At 54.1% G+C, this 21,469-nt stretch overlaps 1 protein-coding gene and 1 non-coding gene across 8 annotated transcripts; both read left to right on the forward strand.

Moving 5' to 3' along the window:
* Positions 1-2,365: 2,365 nt before the first annotated feature.
* Positions 2,366-19,559, forward strand: TNPO2 (transportin 2). Of its 7 annotated transcripts, none has more exons than XM_036422879.2 (25): positions 2,366-2,747; positions 4,205-4,316; positions 6,200-6,275; positions 6,361-6,510; positions 8,736-8,842; positions 8,934-9,067; positions 9,147-9,228; positions 9,302-9,424; positions 9,529-9,647; positions 10,643-10,703; positions 10,803-10,968; positions 11,165-11,317; positions 13,486-13,711; positions 13,903-14,074; positions 14,391-14,477; positions 14,554-14,661; positions 14,747-14,905; positions 15,392-15,479; positions 15,661-15,759; positions 16,259-16,354; positions 16,642-16,747; positions 17,015-17,114; positions 17,194-17,268; positions 17,378-17,504; positions 17,584-19,559. In XM_036422879.2, the coding sequence occupies exons 2-24, from the start codon at positions 4,218-4,220 to the stop codon at positions 17,483-17,485; spliced, it is 2,694 nt and encodes an 897-aa protein (XP_036278772.1). In that variant the 5' UTR covers positions 2,366-2,747; positions 4,205-4,217; the 3' UTR covers positions 17,486-17,504; positions 17,584-19,559. The 7 variants fall into 7 exon arrangements, with proteins under 7 accessions (XP_036278772.1, XP_036278770.1, XP_036278773.1 ...); XM_036422877.2 differs by having other exon boundaries at positions 2,709-2,881; XM_036422880.2 differs by having other exon boundaries at positions 2,709-2,881; positions 16,672-16,747.
* LOC118710410 lies at positions 13,767-13,835 on the forward strand. Its single transcript, XR_004985403.1, has one exon. It is a non-coding gene; the product is annotated as a small nucleolar RNA SNORD41 (small nucleolar RNA).
* Positions 19,560-21,469: the final 1,910 nt, after the last annotated feature.

The following is a 21,469-nucleotide window of genomic DNA, read 5'->3' on the forward strand; positions in this document are numbered from 1 at the left end:
CAAAAGTCCCTGTCCTAGTGGAGCTAACATTCTAGTTGGGGAAAACTGATGAGAAACAAACATAGGACACATCAGATAGTAACACATTTGGGGTGGGATATGAAAGGGGGACTGATAAGAGTGGCAGAGATGGCGATTTCAAGTAGGTCATGGGTGGCCTGCCTCCCCGAGGTGGCGGCATTTGTCCCGAGTTCTGAAGAAGGTGGGACTGACCGTGGAGTCTTCAGAAGTATTCCAGGTGGAAGGAATGCAGGTACAAAAACTCAAGCTGAAACCACCCCTGACTTGAAGGGAGCAAGCAAACTTGGACCAGGAGACATGCCCTCTCTCATTTTCTGCTAACACACAGTAAAGTCATTTTTTATTTTGTTTATAATCCTCACCTAAGGATATTTTGCCATTGATTTGTAGAGTGGGAGGGGGACATGAAGTGAGTGCCTCCTGTAGGTGACTGATCAGGGCCTGGTCTGGGAAGGAGCCTGCAATTGAGCTACATGCCCTTGACCAAAACCGAACCCAGACCCTTCAGTCTACAGGCCAACACTCTATCCCCTGAGCCAAACCATGTGGGGCTGGTTTATTTTTTACATTGACACACTGATTTCCTTCCTACTTTGGGATGCTGAGCTGACCTAGGTGTGACTAGAGCAGGGAGGGGACATAGCCCATGGAGCCACCCCTACAGCCATGGGCATTGGTTGGATCTTTAAAAAGAAACACGTGGGAGAAGTAGGTCGCCTCTGCAGCAGCTCTATTCCCAAGTGTCCAGCGGCAGGAGAAGCTGATGGAGTCCTGGCACCTCCCTTACCGGTGCTCACCAGCTCTGACCTGGGGAAAGTCTGAAGGGGGAGGACAATAAAATTGCAGGTTATGGTGAGTCAAATAGTTTGGCTTCAAACTACTCTGATGCCTGTTAGCTGTTTGATCTTGGGTAAGTCACAGCCTTTCTGTGGTTCAGGTTTTTCATCAATAAAATAGGTGTAAAATGCAGAACCATCTCTAGAGTCAGGTTCTAATGTTCGTGTAGTCAATGATAACCCTGACGTTTCCAGCAGCTGTCATTGCTTTCCTGGGTGAAGCAACTGGCTTGTGTCTGGTGGTCGTGTTTGAGAAATGCTGACCTTTATTTTTATTTTTAATATATTTTATTGATTTTTTTACAGAGAGGAAGGGAGAGAGGTAGAGAGCTAGAAACATCGATGAGAGAGAAACATCGATCAGCTGCCTCCTGCACACTCCCCACTGGGGATGTGTCTGCAACCAAGGTACATGCCCTTGACCGGAATCAAACCTGGGACCCTTAAGTCTGCAGGCTGACGCTTTATCCACTGAGCCAAACCGGTTTTGGCGAAATGCTGATCTTTAAATGCTGGCTCTGATGAGATGCACAGGCAGAGAGGCTATTGTAAAGTGATAGGCGTTTGCCATCTCAGATTCATGGTTGGACATCCGCTCCTTGAGTGTCTTTTTGCCCTAGAGCTGCTAGATGAAGTAAGTTTGTCATGCACATGGCTGTGGTGAGAATTACACTTAGAAACTGCCTGACTGTAGTAGGTGCTTAAGAAATGGGGTGGGTAGTCCCAGTTCAGCACCCAAATCCACCAGTTGGGGAGAGGAAACTTACCAGTACTGCGGACCATACAGGTAGCAGGGGCCACTTTATTCTGCCCCAATCCCCTCTCCCCCGAGGCTTGTGCAGAGTCTCTGGAAACTACGTGTTAAAAAGGAGGTGAAACCCTAACAAAATTCCTGCATCTCTTAACTCGCTCCCCACCTGACCCTTTTTCTGGGGCAATCCCCAACCCCGAGCAGAAAATTCCACCGGTCGTATTCTCTCCGGTAACCTATACCCACCGTGCCAGCCCCTCAACCTCACTCTTCTGTTTAATGCCCATCTCCAGGGCTCCACAGACCCCCAGGTGTTGAGTCTCAGCTGGAGCCACCAGCCGCGGGTGCCGGGAGGGAATCGCAGTTCCAGAAACTTGCCGGCGCTGTGGGAGGCCACTGAGCACGCGTAGACAGCGGCTCCTCGCACGTGTCTCTCAGCCGGGTATCGGTCCAGCTTAGCCCGCTGGGGTGGGAGCCCAGGCTGCTTCCCCAAGCCAGTGTTTATTTTATTAATTTATTCGTTAAAATTTTTATATCCTTATTTTTTTCATATCCCTGTAAAAACTGTTACACTGTAATTTAATCTGGGGAGTATATAATGTAGCAGAGTAGCAGAGGCGTCTAAGGGAACTCAGCCTGTCTCCGGCACTCCCTTTGTCTGGCTTTCTTCCCCCCCCCCCCCCCCGCTCTGGCCCCCCCCGCCCGGGGTATAAAGTCCACCCCCGGCTGTTCCCTCTCTAGTCTACTCTCAACTTGAGCACATTGTCCTCCTACCAAGCACCCTGTGGATGGGGAGAGGGAGGCACAGTTACATTCTTAGAGGAGGGGGTGACAGGCACAGCAGCTGGCTCTGGCGGAGCGGCCCCGGTGCCTACCACACAGCCAAGGTCCCCGGGTTCCACCAAACTTAGCCGGAGCGTCCACGTGAGAGCCGCTGAGGAGAACGAGACGATGGGAGGACCGGCCGGCCAGAGAGGCCCAGAGAGGCGCTCGATCTTTGGTCACGTGACCCGGCTCGGCGGGGCCTGGGTCTCCCGGGTGCCAGGCCACGTGCGACAGCTGCTCCTCCCGATTGGCTTGGTTGGGCCGATTTGAACGGCTTACGGGAGCCGCCGCGGCTCATGTAGGGCTGCGATTGTGTATGTACGAGTGTGTGGTTCTTTTTTTTTTTTTTTTTTTTTTTTTTTTAATTCCCTCGCTTTGGTTCCCTCCTTCCGCGCGAGTCTCACGAGAAGCCACAGCACAAGGCGCCGCCGCCGCTGCCTCGGGCCGGGTAAGTGGGCCTCACCCGGAACCGGACCTGCTCGGCTCCAGCCGCTGCTGACCCGCGTCAGGGTCTGTGCCTGCGCCGCGTGCTGCCCGGGCGTCAGCCCCGCGCCTGACCCGTAGAGGCCGCGAACCTTGGGGTCCTCGGGGTGGGCCCGATTCTCGAGGCAGCAGGAACGGGTTGTGGGGGGAGGGGGAAACCGAGCCGGGCTCAGGGGGTGGGGCCTCGGAGCCCGGTGCGCTCTCGGTGCCGAGAATCCGGCCAGTGGGGCGCCTAGGGTCGGGCTGGAGATCCTCTGATTGGGGGACGCCGCGAGGATCGGGTGTGTGCGGGGTGGGGGTGCTCTTTCGGTGGGGCTTGGTTGGGTCTGGTTGGGAGAGGCCGCATGGAAAAGCTGGGGGCTCTTTTTGGGCTCTGATACGGGGGAGCGGGCGTGTCGTCAGACTTCGGCCTGGAGGGCTTTTCTGGGTCTGACTACCAGGCGTCTCTAGGATCCGTTGCGGGTAGTGCCCCGGGGGTTGTTCGGCCAGGCCTAAGTGGGGGGAATCCGCGGGGATCCGACCGACCAAGGGGGTTTCCGGCTCGAGATGGTGTGGGGGCTTGTCCAAACTTGATTGGGGGAAGCCGCAGAGATCCGTCGGCAGGAGATACTGCTGACTGGGGCGGAGGGCGGGAATGGGGGAAAGGCTTGGCCAGACTCGACTGGGGGAAAGGGACAGGAACCTGCCTGCTTCTGTCGCAGGGTGGGCATACTTGACTGGCTCTCTTTCGGAGAGGCAAGCGGGCCTGGTTAAGGGGAATCGCAGGTCCTTCTAGGCCTGAAACGGGAGTCTGGTATCCGGCTGAGCTTGGATTAGGGGAGGCGGCAGGGATCGTGAGTATCGGAGCGCCTGGGGATGGTGCACCCAGGGAGGCTCAGGGACCAGACCTCAGCAGAGGAGGCGTCAGGATGTGGCGGAGCTTGAGGTCTCAATTTCGGGAGAAGGGAGCTCTGCTTGCACTGGGGAGACCACGGGGCCGGAGGTTATGGAGGTCTGGGGCAGGATACCTGGTTGGAGAAGTGGCTGGACCCTCCAAACTTAAGGGCCTGCATTGGGGGCAGCAGCATCCGCTGCCCCCTGCCCCCAAGGTTCTGTCTGTCAGACACACACACACACTTAGGTTGACTGTATTGGCAGCAGCATCTTCTACACTTGATCTTAGCCAAAAGGCCGAGAAGCGATGGCAGCAGCATCTTCTGATTACACTTCTGCTGCCAACCCTTCGGGTCCCAGTCCGGTGTCACACAGCTCCGGTGGCCAGCCCTGACCCTATCCCCTGTCCCCGCAGCTTGCCTTGCACCATGGACTGGCAGCCAGACGAGCAGGGTCTGCAGCAGGTCCTACAGCTGCTTAAAGACTCGCAGTCACCCAATACAGCCACGCAGCGAATCGTGCAGGATGTATCCTTCCTTCTGGGCCTGGGGGAACTGGGCAGACATCTCTGCATCCCCTGAAGGCCGCAGGGGATGGGCCCCATCCTAGTCCCCAGACTTTCTGCTGGCCTTGGCAGAGAATTAAGGGTTAGAATTTTTGGGTCCCATTTCCAGAAGAAATGTGACTCTGGGGTTGGGGGGATGACACACCTCTAGTTGGGATTCAACTTTTGTTTAGGTTTATGATTAAAATTTTTGTTTCGATTGGTTGTTTAAAATACTTTTTTAAAAAGTTAAACTTGAGCCGAAACCCGTTTGGCTCAGTGGATAGAGCGTTGGCCTGCAGACTAAAAGGTCCCGGGTTTAATTCCGGTCAAGGGCATGTACATTGGTTGCGGGCACATCCCCGGTGGGGGGTGTGCAAGAGGCACCTGATCGATGATTCTCTCTCATCGATGTTTCTAGCTCTCTATCTCTCTCTCTTCCTCTCTGTAAAAAGTCAATAAAATATATTTAAAAAAGAAGTTAGCTGAAACTGGTTTGGCTCAGTGGTAGAGCGTCGGTCTGCGGACTGAAAGGTCCCAGGTTCGATTCCTGTCAAGGGCATGTACATTGGTTGTGGGCACATCCCCGGTGGGGGGTGTGCAAGAGGCAGCTGATCGATGATTCTCTCTCATCGATGTTTCTAGCTCTCTATCTCTCTCCCTTCTCTGTAAAAAATCAATAAAATATATTTTAAAAAAATAAATAAAAAAAGAAGTTAAATTTGAAAAAAAAATATTTTTTTGTTGATTTCAGAGAGGAAGGGAGAGAGAAACATCAATGATGAGAGAGAATCATTGATCACCTACCTCCTGCACATCCCCCACTGGGGAGAGCCTATAACCCAGGCATATGCCCTGACTGGGAATCAAACTGTGACCTGGTTTATAGGTCAACACTCAACCACTGAGCCATGCCTGCCGGGCCTATAAACTAAAATACTTAAACCATTGGCAAGTTTCCCTTTTTGCTGTTGTTGTTAATACTGACCTGTGGGTATTTTTCCATTCATTTTTGGAGAGAGTGAAAGGAGGGAAGGGAGGAGGCTGAGGAAGAGGTTGATTGGCTGCCTCCCTCACCAGGGTAGGGATCGAACCTTGCAACCCATGTGTGTGCCCTTGACTGGGAATCAAACCTGTCTGTGTGCTGGCCAACACACTCTTCTTTTCTTAACATGTTTTTATTGATTTCACAGAGAGAGAGAGAAGCATTAGTGATGAGAAAAATCATTGGTTGGCTGCCTGCTGCATGCCTCCTAGTGTGGATCAAGCCTGGAACCCAGGCATGTGCCATTGATAGGAACTGAACCCGACCCTTCTCCACAGGCCGATTCTATCCACTGAGCCAAACCTGCCAGGCAGTGCTCTCACTTCTGAGCCACACTGGCCAGGGGTTGGATCTCGGATTCCTCCTCCTTCTTCTTTTTTCTTTCTTTTTTTTTTTTTTTTTTTAAGCAGACAACATTGGATTGCTAGTAAGCAGAGCTGCGTAGCAGCTGCCATCTTCACACACAGCCAGGTCTGCTAATCCTTTCCTGCTCTGGCCATAAGCATGGTGGGGAGCTCAGGGATGCTCCCTCACCTCCAGGATGAACTTGACATGCCTGAAATACTGCGTTGTTCTAGGCCTGGGGATTGACAAATGGCTGCCTGGTCCCAGAAGTCAGAGGCTCTGTCAGCTACATAGTTGTAATTAAGGTGACCAGATCGTCCCTCTTTTGGCGGGACAGTCCTGATTTCTAACAATTTTTCCTGCGTCCCTTGGCATTTTAAAAAAAGTCCCGATTTTTGGAATCTTTCCAAAAATAATGTAAGGGGACCCCACCCTGGGAAGGCCCTCATCTCCCAAGTTCCTTAACAACCTGACAGAAACTCAAACAACTGAACCAGTTTCCCGACTTCAACAACTACCTGATCTTCGTCCTGACCAGACTCAAGTCCGAAGGTATGATGCCCTGGATGCCCCTCCGTGCAGGCTAGACCCCTACTCTCTCCCCTGTGGTCCCTGAGCTGCAGCTCTCATCCCCCAGATGAGCCTACTCGCTCTCTCAGCGGCCTCATCCTCAAGAACAATGTGAAGGCGCATTACCAGAGCTTCCCGCCGCCCGTGGCGGACTTCATCAAACAGGAGTGTCTCAACAACATCGGAGACGCCTCGTCCCTCATCCGAGCCACCATAGGTAAGGGGATGGGGGGTAGCAGGAGTCAGTCTGTGATGCTCTCAGCCAAGAAGCATCTCAAAATGTTAAGGCTATTGATTCATGGACGGTAGAACTATCACTGTTGCCATTTTGCAGATGAGGAAACTGAGGCACAGAGAGGTTAAGGGACTTGTCTGGTAAGTAACAGAGCTCAGAGGTGACCATTGCAGGTCCGTGCTCTGAACCACTCCTTCCTGAAATAGCCATTCTTGCTTCAGAGGCAGTCATCCAAGGTGGAGAATTTTGTGTAAGGTCATGAGGGCTTAGCAGATTAAAATCAGAGCTTCCTATCATTAACGATTAGCTTTGCTTGCAGACTCCTGATTCCTAGAAGGCTGCCTGAGGGAGTTAACAGAAGGAAGACCACAATTTTCCTTCAGATAAAAGGCTTTATCTCAAGCCTTTTTACTGTTGATAAATACATCCCTACTATTTGTCACTGACTTACATTTCTCCCCAGTTTTATTGAGGTTAGTTGACAAATGTAGTTGACTTACATTTTTGTTTCTTTAAAATCTTTGTCAACTCTTAAAACTTGCTTTTAGAAGGGTGTTATATGGTATGTAACTATTTTAAGTGAAAAGACATGTGCTAAGGGAAGGTAGTCTTAAAATGAGATAAAGACAGGAAAATAGTGTTAAATTTGAGATAGATGCTGAGGTCTACCACAAGATCAGCCCTTGCTTTTGTTGAGAGATCCATAGCCCCAATAATAAACCTTCATGTATGTCGGCAGAAGGATCTGAATTTACCAAGTGCATTCTGGGTGTCAGGCTCTGCTCTGAATAGTTGATTTAAGTCACTGAAGTTTCCCAAAAGCCCTAGTAGGCTGGTGGTCTTTGTCCTCATTGGGGCACAGAAAGGTTAGGTGATGTGGCCAACGTCACACAGACAGGGATGGGACTGGGACTGGGACTGCACACAGTGTACCTCGGCAGAGCTGTAAGCCAGGGTCATCTGGAGTGCTGGCACTCCCAGCAGCTTCCTCTAGGAAACACTGCCACCTCCTGGCTGTAAATATTATCTCTGCACTGACATCACCCACACTCAGCCCAGCTGCCAAACTCCTGTACTGCCTTCATACTTCATTCAGATGCCTACTGCAGGTTGTACGCGGGTTTCTAGTGAGCAGTACAAGCTCTCAGGAAGCCATGTGGCCCTGTTGCACCTGCTCCCTGCCCCTCCCTGCCCTCACCTCCTGCTCAGGCCCTGTGGTTCCTTATCTGTCTGTAATCTCCAGGCATGCCCCTGCCCCCAGGCCTTTCCCTGCCTCCAGGCCTTTGCACCTGCCATTCTCTGCCTGGGATGCTCTTTACCCAGGGACCTGGATGCTTCTCCCTCATTTCCTTCAGGACTTTGCTCAGATATCAAGATGTCACTTGGAGGAGGCTCTGGACACCCAGTTTTTTTGTTTGTTTGTTTTTTTTAAAATATATTTTATTGATTTTTTACAGCTAGGAAGGGAGAGGGACAGAGAGTAGAAACATCGATGAGAGAGAAACATCGATCAGCTGCCACCTGCACACTCCCTACTGGGGATGTGCCCGCAACCAAGGTACATGCCCTTGACCAGAATGGAACCCGGGACCTTTCAGTCTGCAGGCCAATGCTCTATCCACTGAGGCAAAACTGGTTTTGGCTTTTTTTTTTTTTTTTTTTTATAGAGAGGAAGGGAGAGGAATAGAGAGTTAGAAATATCGATGGGAGAGAAACATTGATCAGTTGCCTCCTGCGCACCCCCCCACTGGGGATACGCCCGCAACCAAGGTACATGCCCTTTACAGAATCGAACCTGGGACCCTTCAGTCCACAGACTAATGCTCTGTCCACTGAGCCAAACTGGTTTCGGCTGGACACCCAGTTTTAAGTTGCTACCCTTGTCCTCAGCACTTGCTAGCCATCTTCTCTCCTTTATTTCCCCCTTTAGCGCTTGGCATGTAGCCTCCCAGGTTTCTTTGCATGTTTATGTTGACCTTGCAGCCTCTCTCACTAGACAGTCAGCTCCTGTGGGCAGGGACTTTGTGTTTAGTTCTGTGCTGCATCCCAAGACCTAGAACAGAGCTGATTCACAGTAAGGCTCAGAGGCTCTCTAAAGGTGTGAGGGGGGCTCCCAGGGAGAGCACCCTAAGAGTGGCAGGGAGAACGGGTGCCGAGCAAGCCCACCCGCACCCAGCCTGAGGCAGCGTCCTTTCCTGGCCGCCCAGGCATTCTCATCACCACCATCGCTTCCAAGGGTGAGCTGCAGATGTGGCCTGAGCTGCTGCCCCAGCTGTGCAACCTGCTCAACTCGGAGGATTACAACACGTGTGAGGTAGGCCACAGGCCATGCCGGCCCCCCCACCCCTCACCCCAGTGGGAACCGGGACCTAGACCTGCATCCATGTATGTTCCTCGCCATTCAGGGAGCCTTTGGAGCCCTGCAGAAGATCTGTGAAGACTCGTCCGAGCTCCTGGACAGCGATGCCCTCAACAGGCCCCTCAACATCATGATCCCCAAGTTCCTGCAGTTCTTCAAGCACTGCAGCCCCAAGATCCGGTGGGTGCGCCTCCCCAGGGCTCTGCAGGGGGCCTGGCGTAGGCAGGGCGGGGATGACCACATACCCACTCCCTGCCAGGTCCCATGCCATCGCCTGTGTGAACCAGTTCATCATGGACCGGGCCCAGGCGCTGATGGACAACATTGACACTTTCATTGAGGTGGGCTGCCGGGCTGGGGTGAGCAGGGTGAGGGCCAGGCTCCCAGCTGCGGCTGACCCTACCTTCCCCGCAGCACCTGTTTGCCCTGGCGGTGGACGATGACCCTGAGGTGCGGAAGAACGTGTGCCGCGCCCTGGTGATGCTGCTGGAAGTGCGAATCGACAGGCTCATCCCCCACATGCACAGCATCATCCAGGTGTGCACACCGAGGCCAGCCTGGTGGGCGCTGTGGAGCTGGGGCACAGCGGGTATCACCCCTAGCTAGGCGGGCCTTCAGCTTTTCTCACCCCACTCCCCCAGTACATGCTGCAGAGGACCCAGGACCACGATGAGAATGTGGCCCTTGAGGCCTGTGAGTTCTGGCTGACGCTGGCCGAACAGCCCATCTGCAAGGACGTCCTGGCCTCCCATCTGGTTCAGTGAGTGTCTCTCCTGTGTAGTGTCCCACCCCCACCTCCACCCCTCCTGTTTCAGTTTACTTTCTATACCTGCACACGTTTTTTGTTTGGTTTCTGTTGATTTCAGAGGGGAAGGGAGAGGGAGAGAGAGAGAGAAGTATCAATGATGAAAGCGAATCATTGATTGGCTGCCTCCTGCTTGTCCCCTATTTGGGATCCAGCCCACACACATGGATGTGCCCTGATCAGGAATGGACCTGTGACCTCCTGGTTAATAGGTTGATGCTTAACCACTGAGCGACACTGGCTGGGTGCCTGCATATATTTTGCAAGTGATATGAATGTAGCTTTAGTGACTTAAAGGTTAGGTAAGTTATAGGCGGAATAAATGAGAAATCAAGAGAGGCTTTAGGCCTGGTTGGGTCCCGGTGCTCAAAGGATGTGAAAGGCATCTGTCTAGTCTCAGATCTACTTCCTCTCCATTGGCTTTGTTCTCAGGCATGACCTTCCCTCCTGGCTGTGGCCTTCTACAGCTTTACAGCTTAGGAACCTCTGAAAAAAGAATTCCCTCTTGACCACTCTCTCCAGCAAAACTCCTAGGGTCAGCTCGGATCACTCACCTATCCCCAAGTCAGCGAAGACTAACCAAAGTTTCCAATCCCAAGGTACATGGGCACCAGCTGATGGCGCTGGCTGCCTTGCCTGTTTGCTTCCCTCACCTGCCCCATCCCAGGGGAGTTCCTGGTGATTGAGCCACATGTCCCTGCCTTAGGTGAACCAGGGGTCAGGCACTGTTCTAAGCTTCTCCGTGTATTCAGAGGCGTCCAGGTCTGGGTCAGGAGCCTTCCTGTGGAGCCAGGAGTGGTGTCAGCTCTGTGCCTGTTGGGGTAGCTCCCATTAAGGGAAATGAATGGATGCGGGGCCGTACAGTCTGCCCTTGACACTCCCATCTGTATCTCTGCTTCCTCCTTGCCCAGGGCACCTTGCCTCCCAGTGAATAGCCTTTCTCCCCACAGGTTGATCCCTATCCTGGTGAATGGGATGAAGTACTCGGAAATCGACATTATCCTGCTCAAGGTCAGCCGGGCTGACCACCGGGCACAGGCAGGTGGGTGAGGGCGGTGGGGGATTGGGGCTGAGGCTCTGGAGGTGCTCAGTGGCTTGTCTGGCCCACAGGGAGATGTGGAAGAGGACGAGGCAGTCCCCGACAGCGAGCAGGACATTAAGCCACGCTTCCACAAGTCACGCACCGTGACACTGCCCCATGAGGCCGAGCGGCCTGACGGCTCTGAGGATGCTGAGGATGACGACGATGATGATGCTTTATCTGACTGGAATCTGAGTGTGTGGCCCGGGCAGGAGGGGTAGTGGCGTGCTGGGGTGGTGGGGTGGTGGAGCTGGGAGGAGAGGAGAAGCTTACTTGGAGCAGATCGTGAAGTTGATCCTAATCGTGATCTCTGATCTGGGGGTATGGCTGAGGAGGCCCTGCCTGATGGGCTTCCCTGAGCCTGCTCCCCCAATTTCCCTTCCTGTCCCAGGAAAGTGCTCGGCGGCTGCATTGGATGTCTTGGCCAATGTCTTCCGGGAGGAACTATTGCCCCACCTCCTTCCTCTGCTCAAGGGCCTCCTCTTTCACCCTGAATGGGTGGTCAAGGAGTCGGGCATCCTGGTGCTGGGCGCCATCGCTGAAGGTGAGAGCCCTTGCTGTCCTGACTGCCTGACCTCTGACCCTAGGCGGAGCTGCCTGGGGGTAAGGAGTGGTAATGGACTTCACCCCTGAGTTCTCTCCGGAGGCCTGCTCAGCACCTCCAGACAGATCTGGGATTTGAATCTTCCCCTCAGCCTATGAACCTGAAGGGAACCCCAAACCCTGAAATGCAAGCCCTCTCCTTAATTCTCATGGACAGGCAGTTCTATGAGGTCCTAAGCATAATTATAGCTACAACAATAATAAGTCCCATGACAGGCAGCCTGTTCTATGGGCTCAGTCCGACCTGATGAGATGGGATTCGTAGATGGGGAAGCTAAGGTACAGAGGGATGTACATCACCTCCCCACTTACCCAGGGTGCAGCTGAGCCTCCAACCTGCCCCCTGGCTGCGGGGCTGGCCAGCCAGAAGGAGGAGTGTGCTGGGTGGTGTTTCTCCAGATTTCACACCGGGGACCGATACTGATGGGCTCTCGAGCGCCCTCTGTCCTGATGGAATGTACAGCTTGAGTGAACCAGAGGGCTTTGCGGGTCTGTTACGGGCACCACTGTGACCGCCTCAGTGTCCAGGCCTGTCCTAGGCAATAAGTTCAGCCCTCACTGGTGTGGCTCAGTGGACAGAGCGCTGGCCTGCGGACTGAAGGGTCCCGGGTTCGATTCCAGTGCAGGGCACATGCCTGGTTGTGGGCTGGATCCCCAGGGGGGCACACGCAGAAGGCAGCTTATCAGTGATTCTCTCATCATTGATGTTTCTATCTCTCTCTCCCCCTCCCTCTCTGGAATCAATAAAAATTTTTAAAAATTAAAAAGTTCAGGAGCTGCCGGGACCGATTTGGCTCAATGGATAGAGCGTCGGCTTGGGGACTGAAGGGACCCAGGTTCGATTCCGGTCAAGGGCATGTACCTTGGTTGCGGGCATGTCCCCGGTGGGGGATGTGCAAAAGGCAGCTGATTGATGACTCTCTCTCATCGATGTTTCTGACTCTCTATCTCTCTCCCTTCCTCTCTGTACAAAATCAATAAAATATATTTAATAAATAAATAAATAAATAAATAAATAAAAAGTTCAGGAGCTTTCACCTAGGAGAGCTTTCAAAATTTATTTAAGGAGAGGTTCCCTCATATTAGGTACTCTACATATTCATGAAAAAGAACTGGAGAAACTAAGCCAGTAAAAACAGGTCTCTTGTCTTAGATTATTAGGGGGTATGTTATTATTTATGTTCTCTAATTAAAAGACTTATTTGCCACTGAGTCACACTGGCTCAGTGGTTGAGGGTTGACCTCTGATCCACAAGGTCAGGGCACATTTGATTTTTTACAGAGAGGAAGAGAGAGGGATGAGAGTTAGAAACATCAATAAGAGAATCATCGATCAGCTGCCTCTTGCACACCCCCTACTGGGGATGTGCCCACAACCAAGGTACATGCCCTTGACTGGAATCGAACCTGGGACCTTTCAGTCCGCAGGCTGACGCTCTATCCATTGAGCCAAACCGGTTTCGGCCATTGGTTGATTCTTTTTGTTGTTGTTAATCCTCATCTGAGGATATTTTTCCATTGATTTTTATAGAGGGTGGAAGGAAGGGAAGGAGGATGAGGGGAGAGAGAGAAATTTCCATGTGAGAGAGACATCAATTGGTTGCCTCTTGCACCCACCCTAACCGGGGCTGGGAATTCAACCTACAATCCAGGTACCGGTATGTGCCCTTGATTGTGAATCGAACCTATAACCTTTGGTGCACGGACTGACTCTTAACCATTGAGTCACACGGCCCAGGGCCCTTGGTTGATTCTTGTATGTGCTCTGACGGGAGATGGATCCCATAACCTTGGCATATTAGGATGCTGCTCTAACCAACTGACCTACCGGGTCAGGGTTCTGATCTACCCTGTTTCCCCGAAAATAAGACAGTGTCTTATATTAATTTTTTCTCCCAAAGTTGTGCTCGGTCTTATTTTCAGGGGATGTCTTATCTTTCCACGTGCTAGGTCTTATTTTCGGAGGATGTTTTATTTTTGGGGAAACACGGTAGTTATTTAACCTCTGAGCCTCTGTTTCTCCATTTAACAGGTTGGGCTGATCCTCTCCCCTGAGTGGGTGTGGCTGGGCTCAACTGGACTCAGGAATGTCCCTGTGCTGACTTACAGGCTGTATGCAGGGGATGGTACCCTACCTCCCTGAGCTGATCCCACACCTCATCCAGTGCCTGTCAGACAAGAAGGCCCTGGTTCGCTCCATTGCCTGCTGGACGCTGAGTCGCTACGCCCACTGGGTGGTCAGCCAGCCGCCAGACATGCACCTCAAGCCTCTGATGACGGAACTGCTCAAGCGCATCCTGGATGGCAACAAAAGGGTGCAGGAGGCAGCCTGCAGGTGACCCCTGGCCCCTGGCCCCACAGTCCTTCCCCCTGCGCCGCTGGTTGCCATCCGGGAAGTGATGACACTCATTACCGCTGATACACGCTGATTTCTCACGTATTCGTACTGGCTGATCCCGGGTGCTCCACCTGCCTCTGGCCCAGCCCCGGCCTGTGGATGCCCACTGAGCCCGTTCTCCCTTCTAGTGCCTTTGCCACCCTGGAGGAGGAGGCCTGCACAGAGCTGGTGCCCTACCTCAGCTACATCCTGGACACTCTTGTCTTTGCCTTTGGCAAGTATCAGCATAAGAACCTGCTCATCCTCTATGATGCCATCGGCACCCTGGCTGACTCCGTGGGCCACCATCTCAACCAGCCGGTGAGGCTCCACAGCACCTCCCTCTCCCCGATTCCTTGTTTACCTCTGGCTCCCAGGGACCTGGCGGTGACCCCGTGTTGCACGCCAGGGACATGGCCATGACCTGGACAGGTAGACAGAGAGACCTGGCCCCTGCCCTCGCCCTTTCCCTGTCTAGTGGGGGAAACACACAGTTATGAGACAGTGTGGTAAGTGCTGTGCTGGGGAGCTCAGGGGCCTGCACAGGAGGCTGAGCCAGGCTCCTGAAGGGGCAGCGGTGGGTAGTCGGGGCTTGGGGTGGTTCCCAGAGAGCCCCAACTTCCTGCTGCCCTTCCAGGAATACATCCAGAAGCTGATGCCGCCGCTCATCCAGAAGTGGAACGAGCTCAAGGATGAAGACAAGGACCTCTTTCCTCTGCTGGAGGTGGGTGGGCTTCCGGCTCCTCCCACAGTCCTGCCCGCCCCACCTGAGCTCACCTCTCCTGCCTTCCTCCCACCAGTGTCTGTCGTCTGTGGCCACTGCCCTGCAGAGCGGCTTCCTGCCCTACTGCGAGCCTGTGTACCAGCGCTGCGTCACCCTGGTGCAGAAGACACTGGCCCAGGCCATGGTGAGCACCCGCCCGCCCGCTCCTCCGCGGCTGCTCCCGCCCTGGCCTCCCGCCCTCACCTTCCTGCCTGCCCCACTGTGCCCAGATGTACACCCAGCACCCCGAGCAGTACGAGGCTCCTGATAAGGACTTCATGATCGTGGCACTGGACCTGCTCAGCGGCCTGGCCGAGGGCCTGGGTGGCCATGTGGAGCAGCTGGTGGCCCGCAGCAACATCATGACCCTGCTCTTCCAGTGCATGCAGGTGGGTGCGCACCCTCCGCAGACCTCTCACAGCCATGACACCGAGCAGCCCGTCTGGGCCACCCTGAGGGGTCGGAGTCCCCAAGGACATCAGGGAAAGGTGCCTGTTAAGAAACTTATAATTCTTTTAAAAAGGGATTTGATTAAGACCTGAGTAAGAACTCATTTTCAAAGCAACAATGTAGAAAACTTTAGAAGTAGAAAATAGAAAACGTGAAAGCACAGCCCCTTCACCCTCGCCCCCAGCCCATGTGTCAGCAGCTCCATGTGCCTTTCCTCCTGCAGCGCTGCCTGAGCCAGGCACTGGTTCACAAGGCCCCTGAGCCCTGGTGCATGCGGCCCCGCAGCCTCGGTGCTGGGAAGTGGATGGTTAGGCTGTGTTCCCGGGACTGCTCCCCTGGCTGCCCTGAGCTGAGGGATTAGTTGGGACCCCAGCTGGTTGGGGGGAGGGGAGCCAGGCCATACTGACCCTGCTCTGACCCTCCAGGACTCGATGCCCGAAGTTCGGCAGAGCTCCTTCGCCCTCCTCGGAGACCTCACCAAAGCCTGCTTCATCCATGTCAAGCCCTGTATTGGTACGACCCCCATCTCGTCCTCAGCTCACAACCCAGCCCTGGCCTCAGTGATGGAACAATGACTAGGGAGAACTGTGACCGAACTGGGATGTATTCGTACTGTCTGATGGGGCCTGCCCAGCCGGGTCCGGGAGCTCACCCCGCAGGTCCTCCTGCTCAGCACCCCTCTTTCCCCCACCAGCTGAGTTCATGCCCATCCTGGGCACCAACCTGAACCCCGAGTTCATCTCCGTCTGCAACAATGCCACCTGGGCCATTGGCGAGATCTGCATGCAGATGGGTGAGTGCCCTGCAGGTGGGCGGGCCCTGCCCCTCCCCATTGGCCTGGAGCCTGGCTCTGAGTGACAGGTCCCCTTGAGAGGGCGCTGGTGCTCCTGAGGAAGGCTCCCATGGCCATGGACAAGAGGGTACCTCTGAGCATTTTCATCTGAGGCGGGCCGAATGGCTGAAATGCCATCTGTGATTGGCTTCTGTTAAGAGGCAGGACAGGAGTCTTATTCTAATTGGACAGTTTGCCACCTCCCCACCCCAAATCAGTTGGCTAGGATTGGTAGGGAGACTGTGAGCTTCCCCTCTCCCCGCAAAGGTGTTCATCAGTGCCTCCAGGGAGCTCCTGGGGTTGAGGGTGTAGCTCCGCCTCTGCTGGCGATGGGTCCTGGCCCAGGAGCCAGCTGAAGTGTTTGCTCGGGCGCTGGGTGTGACTGGCTAGTGTCCAGAGGCAGCTGGAGTGTTGGCGTGGGTGGGCGGGCTGTGCGTGGCTCTGACTGCCTGGTCCCCAGGGGCAGAGATGCAGCCCTACGTGCAGATGGTCCTCAACAACCTGGTGGAGATCATTAACCGGCCCAACACGCCCAAGACACTCCTGGAGAACACAGGTGGGCGCCAGGCCTGGGCTGCCGCCGCCCCGCTCCCCTCCGCGAGGCGGGCTTCTCGGCTGGGAGTGCAGTTAAGTGGCCTTGGGAAAGAGCCAGGGAAGGCATCTGGAAGGACCTGGAAGGGGTTCTGGGAGGTGAGGCAAGTCTCCAGGGAAGACCCAAGCTGGGCCAAGCTCCAGGCCCTGGCGGCTGGCAGGAGTTATTCCCCCGTGGCCTGTGGGCGGGGCTCGGTGCCCGGTGCCAGAGGCCCCCCCCAAGTACTGTCCCGGGGCCACTCGGGGTTGCAGGTCGCCTGACGAGTCCCTCTGCCATTCCAGCCATTACCATCGGCCGCTTGGGCTACGTGTGCCCACAGGAGGTGGCACCCATGCTGCAGCAGTTCATCCGGCCGTGGTGTGTGCTCATCTGTGGGGCCTGCTGTGTGGTGGGCCGGGCGGCAGAGTGGGTGGGACAGGCCCAGTCCGTCCCCTTGCCTGTGACCACCCTGCCCTGCTCACCCTCAGCTGCATGTCCCACCCCATCACCCTCTGACCCCCTGCTTCCTCCATGCCCCGTAGACACATGGCCTCCCCCAGCCCTCCCAACCCCCCACTGCTCCTGTGGATGCCCCTTCTGCCCCACCCCTGCCAGCTGATTCCCCCCTGCTCACCTTCCCCACAGGTGCACATCCCTCAGGAACATCAGGGACAATGAGGAGAAGGACTCGGCCTTCCGAGGCATCTGCATGATGATAGGCGTCAACCCCGGGGGCGTCGTGCAGGTTGGGGCGGCTGGGCTCTGAGGGAAGGCACTGGGGCTGGGCTCGGGCGGCCCCTCACATGGGATCCGTCACATTTCAGGACTTTATTTTCTTCTGCGATGCTGTAGCCTCCTGGGTGAGCCCTAAGGATGACCTTCGGGACATGTTTTATAAGGTGAGGCTCCTGCTTCGCCCTGTGGAGTCCCCGGAGGCGGCGGGGGGAAGGCTCTCTGGGGGGAGCCCGAGTTCATCTGCTCTGGTCTGGGTGTCCCCCCATTCCACAGATTCTCCATGGCTTCAAAGACCAAGTTGGGGAGGAAAACTGGCAGCAGTTCTCAGAGCAGTTCCCGCCGCTGCTCAAGGAGAGGTTGGCTGCCTTCTACGGGGTCTAGAGGAGCAGTGAGACTGCCGGTGAGGAGGCTGCACGCAGGGGCTGGGGCTGCCCCCCGGGCTGAGGGAGCGCAGGCCCTGATTCCTCCTCTCCCCGCAGGTTTCTGTCTGCGTCGTCATCAGAGGGGTGGCTGGGGAGCACACCGCGTCCAGAAGTTGCTGTGCCCTGGTCGAGGGGGGTTAGGGAGGAGTGAGTGGGACCCAAATCCAGATGCCTTCCCTGCGCATCTACCTGCCATGCCTGGCCGGTGTGGCCAGCCAGTGGTGGGCGGGTGGGTGGGGCGTCCACGCTCACCCTACAAATGGGAGGGGGTGGGACTTCTTGGCAGCAAGGGCCCCTTTCTCTAAGTAAGGTCACCATAGGCAGCCCACAGGGCCAGCCACGTGGGAGGGAAGAATCAGTACGGCCGACTGAATCCAGCTTAGGATGAGGCAGGGGAAAGCAGGCAGGGAGGGGGGGTCCCTGTAGAGATGCGTACACACACGTACACACGTGGCTACACGCATGTGTGGGCGCTGCAGCCAGCTAGCCTTGGTCAGCTGCCCCACCATTTCCCTGACTGCATGGAGACAGTAGAATTAGTGAACCCGAGTTAACCCATGAGGCCTTCCGTGTAACCTGCATCTAGAGTTTAAGACGCTTCAGCCGTGTTACCAGAATTGATGATGATTGGGGAGGGCTGGGTGGGTTGGGGTCCTTTGCTGGGAACTCCGGGCAGGATAAGACGATGGTCACCTTGGGGCTGCCCTGTCAGCACACACACACTTTGGACCTGCTCAGCGCACTTCCTGCCAGCTCTGTGGCAGCCGCAGCCACCCTGTCCCTCTCCTTGTCTCATCCCAGTCAGAATAGAGAGGGGACCACTGAGTGTGGCCAGGGCTGGCCAGAGGTCTCCCTTTCTCCCTCCCTTGTGCTCCAGTGACATGAACACACTGGGCTGGGGCCTTTTTCTGGAAGAGAGCGTCAGTGGCCAGAGCTGCTGACCTCTCCCCCTGCCTCTCTACATAAGCAGGTCCATTTAAAGGGCAATCTATTTCTCTGCTCCTGAGAGCACTCAAGTTCCAGGCCCAAGTTTTTAAAATAAGGGCTGGGCATTTAATTGATGTTGATGAGACAAAAGCTTATGCTTTACCAGCTAAAAGGAAAGCAAGGGCTTGGAGGAGGGGCAGTGAGGCCCTGAGTCTTCCTGTTCATCCCTGTTCCCAGTGGCCCCGAAAGCCCACCAGGTTGGGGCGGTGATTCTAGGAATCCTGGGATTGGCCAGGGATGTGGTCACGGCGAGAGGGGATGTCCTGGAACCAGAGGGGATGTGATTCCGAGTCGGCTACAAATGAAGCTGAGCCCTGCAGCTCCCCTAAGGTTTTCTTCTCTCTCCTCCCCAGCTTTTTCCTTTAGGGGCGCATTTAGGAGCTTTGGGGGTCTGACAATTCCTGCATCTCGGGGCCTGCTCCATCCATCCCATGGGGTTCTTGGACCCCACCCCCACCATGGTCCTGTGTCTCCTCAGACAGGCCAGGCCCTGCCTCTATTCCAAGGGGCACTTGGTGCACATTCCATAAACTCAGCTGGTTCCCCCTCCCCCTTTAAAATCCAGCAGGTCTCTGGAAGCCATTTGTAAAAAAGAAAAAAGAAAAAAAATTTAATACCATTTAAGTTCCTGGTAATTCCAATTCTGTGGAGCATCCTCTGCTGGGTCTCGGGGTGTGTGGATTGGATTGGCTGGCTGCTGGGTTGAGAAACTCCTCCACCCAGGATGAGGGGCTCCAGTTGCCTTCAGGGAAGTGGGAGTCTGGTTCATTGTCTTATTTTTTTTTTTAACTATTTAATTTTAATTTATTTTTGGTTGATTTTTGCACAACGAAGTTGTAGCTTCTCAACCTCGCCTGCCCTGGGCTGTGGACCCTGACGGCCTCATCCACAGTCTCCCTGTGTCCCTCCTTCCCCTGCCCCTCTTCCTCCTGCGGGCTCCAGGGTCTGTCCATTCGTTACTGTGCTGTGCTGGGGAGTGGCGCCGAGGTGGCGTGAGATTCCACTTGTGTAGAACTTTGTTGAGTAAAGATCAGTTTCTTGTGAAACCGTGGTCTCCACCTGGTCTCCTGTGTCCTCTTGAAGGGAACTGGGAAGCTTTATAAATGGGAGAGCACAAGATTCAGGAAGTAATTGGAGTGGGGGAAGGAACTAAGCAATAACAGGCATACTATTTCTTGGGAGCCTCAGCTTTCCTGGGGAATGGTTAGGTTAAACGTGAAAGGTAAAGGTTGAATGTAATAACGATACATGGGAGTGCATTCTCTCAGCCATAATTACAGCCACTAAAGGGGAACCATATATACAGCTTGGGTTCAAGATCCCCCTCCTGCCTTAGACTAAACTGAGTGGCAAGCACAAAGCCTTGCAGGGCTGTCGTCATTGGCTAACTTCCACACTGGATAACTGGGCATGTGTTATACAAAGTGCCCGAGGTCCCAGGAAACTTCAGTGTCATGTTCATAGATTCCAAAGAAAGAACCCGGAGGACTGGCTGTGAAAGGCATGGGTTTATTAGGACTTCCATGCGCACCTGTGGTGGCCAACCAGTGAAGATTGAACTGCTAAGTCCCATCAGCCTGTCCACGGGCAGCACCAGGGGCGGCTGGTGGTGCTTTATAGAGGGCAAAAAAATTGAGGGGACCTGTCCATCTGAGATCAAAACAATAGCTGTTTACAATTCAGGCTCACATCTAAAAGCAGCTTCTCTTTGGCTGTTCTTAGAAGAAGAAAAAAGACACAACATTTTATTGATTTTTTACAGAGAGAAAAGGGAGAGGGATAGAGAGTTAGAAACATGGATCAGCTGCCTCCTGCACACCCACCACTGGGGATGTGCCCACAGCCAAAGTACATGCCCTTGAACTGAATTGAACCTGAGACCCTTCAGTCCCCAGACCAATGCCCCACCCACTGAGCCAAATGGGCTAGGGCTCCCTTTGGCTGTTCTTAGACCGAGTTGCTGGCCAAGTTCCCGAGGCCTCACAGTCCTCTTACAGATGGCTTCACTGTATTTCCCACAGGGCGGCAGGGGGAGCTGGGATGTGGGGAGGGGCCCATGTTCCCATTTACCATATGGCAAATTAGAAATTTTTGTAGAAAGCTCAGCCCAGCAGCAGGCCTGTGGGAGAAAGGTAAAATAGCATTAGTTACTAAGGCAAATGAGAAATTGCTCAGCTCTGGAGATGGGCAAGCCTTAGAATAAAATGTGGCGACTTCAGTATGGCCCAAGGATCACCTGCATCAACCTGGGGGAAATGCTGACACACCCGACATGAACTCAAATGTATACATCTTAGTGAGGGAAATAGAATATAAACAAGGAAACAGTGACATGTCCCATGGAGAAAAATACAGCGGGAGGGGAGAGAACAGTGGGGAAGATGGTCGCACCCTTACAGTAGGTACTCTGGGAAGATAAAGTTTGAACAAAGAGCTTTGTGCCTATGAGGAGTCTGGCGGAGGGTACCAGTGTTACGTGTTAGCACTGCCTGGCTCAGAGGCTTCCAGTCAGGTGCTGTTTTTATCAGTATGATTCAGAGTACTGTTCCACCGAAGCCTCTGCAGTGTAACAGCCGGTGTTTGTAGCTACGGAAACCCGGAAAAGGGGCTTCCCTTTTCTAATCTTGGTGTCACCTGTGAAAGGTGCCTTCCAGAGGGCCGCGTTTTTCAAACCGGAGTCCGCTGGCCTGCATCGGCACCACCAGAGGTGCTTGTTTCAAAAACGCAGGAACCTTCAAAGGACTTATATGTAATGCATATAAGAATAACCAACGGCCCCCTTTCCCTTCCTCTCTGTAAAAAAAATCAATAAAATATATATATTTTAAGATAACCAACGGATGCAAAACATTGGGGGGTGAGGGCATGTATGGAGGGAGGTGGGGGGCAATGGTAAAATATGTACACATATAATACCTTAATTTAAAAAATGAAGAGGAGCCAAAACCGGTTTGGC

This window comes from Pipistrellus kuhlii, unplaced genomic scaffold (genome assembly GCF_014108245.1).
Source record: "Pipistrellus kuhlii isolate mPipKuh1 unplaced genomic scaffold, mPipKuh1.p scaffold_m20_p_73, whole genome shotgun sequence".
In the NCBI taxonomy this organism is placed as follows: domain Eukaryota; kingdom Metazoa; phylum Chordata; class Mammalia; order Chiroptera; family Vespertilionidae; genus Pipistrellus; species Pipistrellus kuhlii.